The following is a 10532-nucleotide window of genomic DNA, read 5'->3' as shown; positions in this document are numbered from 1 at the left end:
GTTAAATAAAGTGACTGTGGCATGTGACCGCTCCTCTGTGAGGCCTAGGAGCAAACTGCATGGGATCAAGTGCATGCTCGGTTTTCCCAGATTTGGGAACAGGGGCTACCACAGCATCCTTTGGTCTATGTCGAAGTGCTGACTGCCTTCATGTTTGTGACTCAGTTCCTGAATTTCATTGCTGAAATCAAACGTATTAAAGGGAATATAAAAACGATTGAGGTCATTAGCAAACTCAGTATTTGAAGTGAAGCCGTCCAAAGTGACACGACTGCTGTTCTGGACTCCGGAGGCCTGCAGCAGTTTTCATGATGACCAGGCTGTTCTGAACTCCGGAGGCCTGCAGCGGTTTTCATGATAACCAGGCTGAGGCGAGGTCGTTTGCAGCCATCTTGGTCTCTAGTTCAGCTCTGCAGTTGTGTCTTGCTTTCTATTTTCTAGATGTTTATTTCCAGCTCCTTGCTGGCCATACGCAGATCAGACGCTACTCCGTTTAAAAAACGAGTTTATTTTTCTGCATGCTGGACTTAACGGACTTGGCAACCCATTTGGTTTTTGTTTTTATTTGACCCATAATAGTTTTTGGTCTAAAATGACAGAATTCCATGTATTTAAACTTTTGTTTTTCCCAGCTGTTTCAGCTTATGGCTTCCAAACAAACTGCAGTGAACACGTTATAATAAGATATGACTATTAGGACCAAGTTATGGAATATAATCCATGTTTCATACTGTGCTGCAACACACAAATAACTCATTTTACTTTATGAAGTGTTTCTATAGTGCCATTTACTGGTATCACATGTCAAGGTCTCCGGATTATTATTAGGAATTGATTGGGAATGAATCAAATAAATACCGATGATGTTTATCTTCTACCGTGCGATCAATCATAATCAAACATCACAGTCAACATTCATTTATTTCAATTTCCGCATAAGCAAAAATAACTAATAGATTCCAGTATCTACAGTCATTACGGGTCATTTAAAGCAGTGTGACAAACCAAACCCACTTGTGTATAAACAAACCTGAAAAAGAAATTTAGGAGACGAAACATAAATAAGAAATCCAGACTATATGCTTTGTGTTCGGCCAGTTTATTACTCTCTCTGAGAGACTACAATCCTAAAAAAGACCGACGTAGTAATCCAAGGTGGGGGGGGGGGGAACCAATGTGAAAATAACAGACTTTACTTACTGCTGAAACTCTATTCTCACTTCCTGAGTGAAAGAGGGCACTATTTTCCCTTCATGAGTGACTGCGTGCTCACAAAGAGACTTTCTGTGGGTGAAAGCTAACCCGCATTCCTCGCACACGTGGCTCTTTGCCTTTTCAATGTGCGTTCGTCTGTGCTTTTTCATGTGATAGGACAACCTGAAGGCTTTGTCGCACAGGTCGCATTTAAATGGCTTCTCTCCCGTGTGGATGCGCATGTGTGACTTCAGATACCCCGACTGGATGAAGGCCTTTCCGCACACGTCACATTTGTAGGGACGCTCCCCGGTGTGATACCTGGTGTGGAGCCTCAGCTCATTAGCGGTCAGGAAGGTCTTTCCACACTCCGTGCACTGATGCGGCCTCTCGCCAGTGTGGGTTAGTTCGTGCCTCTTCAAGGACATCTCTTTCATGAACTGCTTTCCGCAGCTGTTGCAGGGGTACCTCACACCGATGTGGATTTGCTCCACGTGGTTCGTCAGCTGCAGCTTCGTCCGGTAAGCCATGTCGCACTGAGTGCAGGCCCAGGGCTTCTCCTCCGAATGAGTTCCCATGTGCACCGTCAGCTCGGAGGCCGACCGGTAGCACTTGCCGCACTGCCAGCACAGAAAAGGCTTCTCCCCGGTATGTTTCCGCTGGTGGACTGTGAGACAGTTGGAGGACCTGAACTTCTCTGGACACATGTTACACTCATACGGGAACTCCCCGTTGTGGACTCTCTCGTGGATGGCTAGGTAGGACAGCTGAGTGAAGGTCTTCTCGCATTGTGTGCAAGGGTATGGTCCCGTGAAATTATGCTGCTTCTCATAGTGTTCCCTCAAGCGTCTTAGAAGAGTGAAGGTCTTCTCGCACATTGTGCATTGGATGGGTTTGTGCATGAGCTTGTGTCTCTCAAAGGCAGGCTTGTTTGCGAGGATCTTCCCACACTCTTTGCAGTAGAGGGGGTCATGAATTCTCTGGTGCACCTTGAGCATGGTCATGCTCTTGAACTCTTTCCCGCAGTCGTCACATTTCATGATTTCCTTCATCTCCACCTTGCAAATGTTTTCCTGGTGTTCCTTCAGAGCAGATAAGTATTCAAAATGCTTGCCGCAATTGGAGCACCATACCGGGATCTTGAGGGGTGTCCCCTGTTGTGTGTCATGGCCAGCGCCACCTTTATGGTCTTTTTTCAGTGTGGTGAATCGCACCATCTTCTTGTGGCAAATGGCATAAATCTGGTGTCTTTTCAGCCCGTGCATGTGTTTGAAGCGTCTCTTACAATGAACACAGTGGTACGGCCGATCCTCAGTATGACACTGCATGTGTTTATTAAGTATTTTTACACTATCGAATGCCCTTGCACAAACTGGGCACACTTTAACAGCTTTTTTAGTAGGTTGTTCAGGAGCAGCGGACAGGATTTCTCCTGAAGTTGCAGCAGGAGGGTCTGGATTATTTTCCCTGTCAAGGCTAATGATAAAACTTTGTTGGTCAGCCTCGGCCAAAATCTGTTCCACTGTCTTAGTCTGTTCCTCTCGGATACCCTCGTGACTGTGGATTATCTGATGTTTCTTCAGTGTGTCCTTGTACTTGAAGCCCTTCTCACAAGTGACACAGATAAAGGGACGTTCTTCTGTGTGGGATCGCAAATGTTTACTCATGTCTGCAGTGCAAGGCAAAATCCGGCTGCAGATGGGACAGATTTTGCCATCTGTCGGCCCCTCTAAACACAACTTTGAATCTGAGCTCTTTGTTGCTGCATTGCTGTGCCCAAAGTTGGGTTTCTCCAGGTCTTTACTTTTGCATATCTCTTTCTGATGCCTCTTCAAGACATATGGATTCTTGAATTTCTTTTCACAGTAGGCACATTTATATGGACGATCTTCAGAGTGGGACTTCATGTGCCTTTCCATATCTACTCGGCGAGCAAAATACTTCCCACAGAGAAAGCAGTATTTGGCTTCCTGTGACTCAGAAGTGCCAGGATCTCCTGAGCCCTCGTTTTCCACTTCATCTTTCAACAGCTCTTCCTTTTCATGGACACGCATGTTATGCCGAGTCATGTCGTACTGGTCCCTGAATCGTTTGTCACAGTTGGGGCACTTGTACCTGAGTTGACGATTTTCAGAATGAATTTCCTGGTGTCTTCTCATTGCCGTGGCCCGCAGGAAATTCTTACCGCATACAGGACATGTCTTGTTGTTTGAAAATTTTCTTCTCGGTCTCTTAGTTGTAAGACCTGAGGAGTCCTTCTTCTCTTTTGCAGCTTTCCTCTTCAACTGAAGCCTTTTGCTTTGCTTCAGCGGTTGGAAGGATGCCGGTTTGAGGGTGTCAGCGAGGTTTTGATGATTGATGCCTTCCTCAGTGGATCCGATAGCCACAGCATTTTCCTCATCAATTATGGCCCCATCTGGATCCTCTTCAGCTTCAAATTTTACAGAATCCTGTTCTTCAGCCAGACCTGATGGCTGTTCAATTTGTATGTAGTCCAACAGTGTTACGGTTTCCCCCTCAACCTGTACTGTCATACAGCCATGCATCTGCTCTGATGGAGTCTGCAACTGTATTTGGTCTGCATCAATCACAACTTTCTCCAGCTGAGGCAGAGACAGAGAAGACAGAATGCAGTTCCCAAAGGAAGACGGAATGGTCTGTGTTTCATCTGTGGAGAAATAAAATAGATTATCATAGTAATCAGTTTACTCAAAACATAACATTTAGTTTAGCACTGTTAACATTTCTCCAACTAGCAAGACAGAAGTTGTGATTGTGTTAGACTGAAATACACAAAATTAACTGGAGACTCACCAATTAAATCCAAATGTCCAAGTGTTGTGTGGTACTGGAGTACAGTTTTTAGTTGCTGGGGGTCAGGAACAGACTGCACACATTCCTCTAGTGCAGACGGGACAGCGCTGAGCATGGATGCAGTCTGGGAGAGACAGAAGGAGAAGGTTAACTTAGGGTGGATATTTGGACTGGCTTATATAATTCAGATACCACTGCCACAGTTCATTGAGGGTGCAGAATTTACTTTACTATCCTAATACTGCTATGTTCATGCTATGGCTAGCAAATGTCTGCTATACCACCCATGTTGACTAGGGAGCAACTCCTGAGAGGCTCCTAAAAAAAAAATCCCTTTCGGTGTATAATAATGGAAGTGGCATGTGAATTTAACACAGCGGCTGGTGGACTATTCAGTACCTGCTGAAGGTCTGGTATGGGAAGGAGCCTTTCCAGTCTGGATAGAAAATCTAGCATAAGCATCTGGAGAGCATTGTCATAATCCGGCCCAAAATCTATAGGGAACACATCCTGGAACAAAAGATTGAGCAGTCAAAGTTTAACTGCAAGCATTAAAACAGCACCACTTAAAATGTTTCTGTTGCTCACAAAACCTGCTTGACAATATTAAGGAAAGTTATCTTGCAGTACGGTCCTTAATCATATGCCACTCTGGGCTATTTGCAAGCAGGTTTTCTCTCAAGCCCAACACGACACCAGCTGACTTCAGTGATTAACACACCTTCAACCAGACAGGGGAGGACGAATTCTTAATGAAACTAGCTGGTGTGTTGATGGCTGGAATGACAACCTGCCTGCAAACAGCCCTGTATCGTACACGACTGCATACCACTCTCTGTGGCTAATGTGAGAATGGTAATGTGTCTGCCTTTCTCAAAGCATAGTAGCCATGACTGGTTGTATCTTGTTTTATCCAAAAAAGGTAGACGTGACAGAAATTACATACCTGGAAAAGCTTCTCCTTTTCTGCAGGATCTTTCAATAGTGACTCAATTTGATCCACAAAGTTTGATTCTGGAAACTCTACCTCTGCAAAACATGGCTGGGACAAAATATGTGCAATGATTATTAGAAGATACACATACTGTACATCAGTTCTAAGATGTACTCATGTGCAGGATAACTGGACATAACCACAGGACATAAAAGTGTTTCGACTAGCTAAGTGTTGGTGGAATTCAATAAACGAGTAATGCAAAGTGAAGCGGAGAAAAAGACAATTAAATCACTGAACAGGTAGCTTTCTATTGTGCATTAGAACCAGCTGCTATGTAGCCTAGGTGTTTCAGCCATTGTGTGTCTGTTGATTATGCTAATATGACAAAACCATTGCTCCTCAGTTCTCTGAAAGTTGTCTGCTTGCAAATATATCAATTATAATGTCTAATATCTAGTAAAATATTGTTATCCCACTGAAATTGAATTTTTTTTCTTATGTGTGGCCGGTCACAATTCTAATTCACTACAAAAATGTTATACTCACTGCTTTGATTATTGTGTTGTAGTTTTGTTATTCTATGTTAAGTGCACTGAGAGCCACGAAACCGGAGTCATTGTAGGGTGTAAAGTACTTCTTATCTCCTGTATAAGACAGGATTTCAAATGTTCCAATTGCTCATATCAACAGTTTAGTATATGAGAATGGAATAAGCCTTTTGAGCTAGGGTGGCTAAGAAGAAAAACCTGAGGTGTCTACTGGCAGACCGAGGGTGTAAAGTCAGATCTTGTGAATGCAGTTCAGAAATGTAGGTGCAGCTGACTACACAGCTGACCTGAGCATTACTTTTACAGAAACTTGCCTGTGCCGCCCAAGTGGATATTAGGGTTTTGATCCTTTCCAAGTGCATCTCAATGGTCTCCAAATCTGTCATTCGCTCAGCCCGGCATATGTCAAGAATGACCTGAGACAGAAGCAATGTTGCATCACTGGTAACACAATACACAGCCAAGAAAAGTTATTCAACAACAGCAGGCTAGGAATGGGCTACAATCAAGTAGCAATGGATTACTTCAATAAACAGGTCGTGTTTATTGACTGGAGGATGTGAATGTTAGAAAATAACCGGACAACGGGATGTCATGAATCAAAGAACGACAATTTGGCACAATTCTGAATGATAACCAGCTGAATTACATTTTCGCACAACTCTGATAACCAACTGATTAAATTAATGGTTTCACCACGTTGCCATGTGAACCAAACCTACTGGGTACATGTTTATTTTTAGATCTACTACAAGGGGATTTTATGGAGTGATTTGTCTCACAAAAATAACGCCTCCAGGAGAAATTTACTCCGGTTGTTCTCGAAATATCAAGCACAAAAAAAAATAAAAATAAAAATAAAATCTTTTAAGTAGGCCCTGTCCGTGCAAAGGGAATCAGCGCTGTAAAAACCACTGAATAAACTAATGCAGTCATATACAGAAGATTAGCACTTACCTTTGCTCTAAGCCCCAAGAGGAGCTGGGCTTTCTGATCCGGATTCAACAGCTCAGGGACAATGTCTGTAACCGTGCTGATGAACTCCTCCAACAGCCCATAATCCTGAACATCACCTCTCTGGACCACCTGCCACATGGCTGCAGACACCAGTCGCAGCGGCGGTATGAAGAGACGCAGAGAGGACAGCGGAAGAACCGGATCTATGGGGAATGCAGTTTTACAGTGCAGGCTTGACTTTAAAGGTTACAAGTTAGTAAACTTGCATGTGCCAACGCCGTGTATCAGGTTTCAGCGCACGCAAGGCTTTTGGGCTGTTCGCGGCAGACGAGTCGCCAAACTGGAAAACAACAAGAGTTAAACATCTGCAGGGCAATACAACTTTAAATAGTGCGCGTGGCAAAGCGAGAAAGCCTCGCTGTTTGGTGTCATCCCCGTCACAGGAAGTACGGCCACTAATTGGGAGGGACACTTCTGCACACACAAGGCTGGCTCCGTCGCCTCCACCACAGGTCAAACGTTACGATTATTTACTCCAGGTTAGGGTTATGAGTTGGAAAGCCGAGCACCCCGCGTCCCCCCCCCTTAAAGGACACAAATTATTGGGCGTCGGTACGGGCTTACGCGGCGCTAAACGCTACCAGCACCGCTAGCCGGTTAGCCGTGCGCTCACCAACAAGACAGGACGCTTCTGCTCCCTAGCCGCACACACACGCACACACCAAGCTGACTTCACCTCCGCCACAGGCTAAAGGTTACGGTTAGTTACTCCTGGTTAGGGTTGTTAGCTGGAAAGCTGAGCGCCGAGCGTCTCCCCCAGAAAAGGACACAACTTATTAGGCGTCGGTACGGGCTTACGAACACCGGTTAGCCGTGCAGCCGGGACACTTCTGCACACGCCAAGCTGGCTTCACCTCCACCGCAGGTTACACGTTACGGTTGTTTACTCCAGGTTAACTGTATTGGTTGTAAAGTTGAGCACCCTAGTGCCCCCCCCCCAAAAAGGACACAACTTATTAGGCGTCGGTGTGGCTACCAACACCGCTAGCCGGTTAGCCGCGCATTCACTAACAAGCTGGGACGCTTCTGCTCCCTAGCCGCGCACACACACAGCCGGCTTCACCCCCACCGCAGGCGACACGTTACGGTTCTCTACTCCGGGTTAAGTTTATTAGTGGTTCCGTTGAGCAGCCGCCCCCCCCAGATAAGGACGCGATTTATTACGTGTCAGCGTTGGCTTAAGCGGCGCTAAACTCAAAAGACTACCGCCGGCTAACCGGCTAGCCTAGCATTACTCGTTTACCGTGTAGCCCGGCGCGTTGGCGCCGTGCTGGTCCCTGCGAGCGGGGTACGCCATGTTGAAAATCGGGCGCACACAATCCTAAAGGAAACTTGATAACTCCCGACAGTTGGCGTAATTTGATTTTTTTTTTGCGTGCCTACCGTTTTCATTTGGAGACGGGGCTTGCATGTCGACTTGAAGTGTTGCTCATTAACGAACGCAGCCTGTTCCGATTTCCCTAATGGTCGTTGCGAGTAGACCGTCCGCCCGGACCCTGCGGTGCAAGTTGGCGGAGAGGAAGGGCGGCTCGATAACATTACTGGGAGTGCGCAGACGTCTCGACCGGATGTAGTTCAAAACACGACACGAAACAGGCTTCGTAGGGCACATAGTTTTTGATAACAGCGGTCTTCAATAAAATCGGGTATTTCTAATTATTTTGTGGGTCTGTGGAGCGAATATCCGACCAATCAAGCGCGGTGAGACGAGGCAGTTCTCTGAATATGAAAGCGTAGTTTCACGTCACTAGATTGTGCTTGTGGCTTGTACGGTATAGTATCGTATGGAAACTGAATTAAATCAGTCAGTCATGATACAAATGCCGCTTTCTATGGGAAACATTACCAGCGAGTAGGTGTCCGGTTATCATTTCACCGTTATTTATCTATTATTAATCTAAACGTGTATACCGAACAGCTTGCAGACATGAGGTACACGTGTTTTCAACACATTTATTTCGGCGTTTCCGTTGAGTGGCCACCAGACGCGCTGTGTAATGTTATGTGTAGAATTCGCTGCAAGTTGGAGCAATCCATTTCGTTTTTAGTGAACATTTCAAAATTGTGTACTATAGTATGCATTGTTTATCAACATCAACGTTTTGCCTTCTATTTTTCCCCCCATTTGATTTATCACAGTCGATTCCTACTAAAACGCCTTGGAGATATAAACTTTTTCAAGTTTTCGATTACATTTAAGACTTATTTACGAACCCTACTGAATGTTAAAAGTTCAAGCACCACCATGTGGAAAGTATTAAGCTCTATTATGCAACGATGTCTTCTGCAGGGAGCTCTGGTAAGATGACTTTTGTTGAGTGCAGCTGGAAAAGGCTAGTATACAGATGCATAGAGCTCTTTTTTGGACACTGTGTTCGTTCTCCAGCAGCCATTTTTCATGTAGGTATTGAGTGGCGCCCCTTGACTTGAGGAAATCAGATGTTTAGTCAATTTTATTTACAACGAAACATGGCCCAAGCTATCCACCTACCAGGAGTCCCAACGGCAGGGCCTACACTTGATGCCCTAAACGTATAAACTGTTAAACTTATGTATATGTTATGCCTGTATGTTATGTTATATATGTTATGCCTGTATCATGTTATATATTTTATGCCTGTATGCTCATATGTGCCTGGGTGAATGTACAACTCATGTTTTACTAGCAAACCTGTGGACTAATGGACTACCCCATCTGTTTGGGCCAAAGCAGGATTACATTTGCCCTTCTTTGTGCCATACAAAGCCACCTGCAACACCTGGTTTTCAATCAATCAGAGTAAACATTGTACAAGATCAGTAAGTGAGAAATTTCAGATATGAAAAGCCCAAAAGACATTTCCTTAACCTGATATACTCTAGTGTTATGTGCTTACACGAGTAAATATTTGAGGAAAAGAAACACAAAATCTTGAACTGTAAAAAGTTTGTGAACATAAAGGACAAGTGACAAATTGAGTCTATTGCCGCGCTGAAGTGTTTATTCCCCCATGAAGGGCAGCATGGAATCCCAGTGGTCAGCGCTGTTGTCTCACAGCAAGAAGGTCCTGGGTTCGAACCCCAGGCTGTCCAAGGTCCTTTCTGTGTGGAGTTTGCATGTTCTCCCCGTGTCTGCGTGGGTTTCCTCTGGGTGCTCCGGTTTCCTCCCACCGTCAAAAAGACATGCATGTTAGGGTTAATACCTAACCCTGACCCTGTGCCCTTGAGCAAGGCAATGGAGTTGGTCCCCGGGTGCTGCACGGCAGCTGCCCACTGCTCCTAGCTACACAGCTAGGATGGGTTAAATGCAGAGTAAATTTGATTTGTATGTATGTACAAAATGACTAATAAAGAGTATTTATTCTATTATGCTGTTTGTCAGTGACGGTGGTAGTGTGATGAGAATGTACAGTTTGTGTAAACACAGACAAGTCGAATCTCCCCGAACAAGTTATAGCCAAAGTTTTAGTGATTATTGTGGTTTTGTCTGGATCAGTCTGTTTGTCCAGTTGTGCTTTGAGTGTTTCAGGTGTGCTTGGCAGAATACATCTCAGTGCAGTTGTTCAATCCAGTGGAAGGGCAGCGGTCACCAACCCGGCCCCTGGAGAGCCACCATCCTGCTGATTTTCACTCCAACCCTAATTTAACTTTTAATTTTTAAAAATTTATTTATTTTTGATATTTCACTCCAACCCTAATTTTAACTTTTAATTTATTAAAATTTATTAATTTATTTTTGATTTTCACTCCAGCCTGAATTTAACGTTAATTTTTTCAATTATTTATTTATAATTTTGACCCCAATCCTAATTTAACATTTATTTTTATTATAATTATTTATTTATAATGTGGTTATTTATTTATTTATTTATTTATTTTTGTTGAATTGATTCTGCTGATTACCTGCTTGGCAAGACCTTGATTAATTGAGTCAAGATGTGTTAAATTAGGGTTGGAGTGAAAACCAGCAGGACGGTGGCTGTCCAGGAGCAAGGCTGGTGACCACTGGTCTAAAGGACACCAACACTGAAGCCCACTGAAAC

The 10532-nt window shown here is 44.4% G+C and overlaps 1 protein-coding gene across 1 annotated transcript; it reads right to left on the bottom strand.

Moving 5' to 3' along the window:
- Positions 1–914: 914 nt before the first annotated feature.
- Positions 915–8166, bottom strand: LOC130110210 (zinc finger protein 99-like). The gene is made up of 7 exons (XM_056277231.1): positions 7894–8166; positions 6451–6653; positions 5808–5909; positions 4955–5050; positions 4408–4518; positions 4009–4132; positions 915–3862 (listed from the first exon to the last, which is right to left on the bottom strand). Exons 1-7 carry the CDS (start codon positions 7919–7921, stop codon positions 1197–1199), a joined length of 3330 nt encoding a protein of 1109 aa, XP_056133206.1. The 5' UTR covers positions 7922–8166; the 3' UTR covers positions 915–1196.
- Between the last annotated feature and the right edge of the window lie 2366 nt (positions 8167–10532).

This window comes from Lampris incognitus, chromosome 3, assembly GCF_029633865.1.
Source record: "Lampris incognitus isolate fLamInc1 chromosome 3, fLamInc1.hap2, whole genome shotgun sequence".
Classification (NCBI taxonomy): Eukaryota; Metazoa; Chordata; class Actinopteri; order Lampriformes; family Lampridae; genus Lampris; species Lampris incognitus.
This window is presented reverse-complemented; position numbering and strand designations above follow the sequence as displayed.

Coding starts and splice junctions, on each gene's coding strand:
- LOC130110210 (XM_056277231.1), bottom strand. CDS start 7,921: ATGCAAGCCCCGTCTCCAAATGAAAACG. Junction 4,519..4,954: donor AAAAGGAGAAGCTTTTCCAG/GTATGTAATTTC, acceptor CTTTTGTTCCAG/GATGTGTTCCCTATAGATTT. Junction 3,863..4,008: donor TGGACATTTGGATTTAATTG/GTGAGTCTCCAG, acceptor ATTTCTCCACAG/ATGAAACACAGACCATTCCG.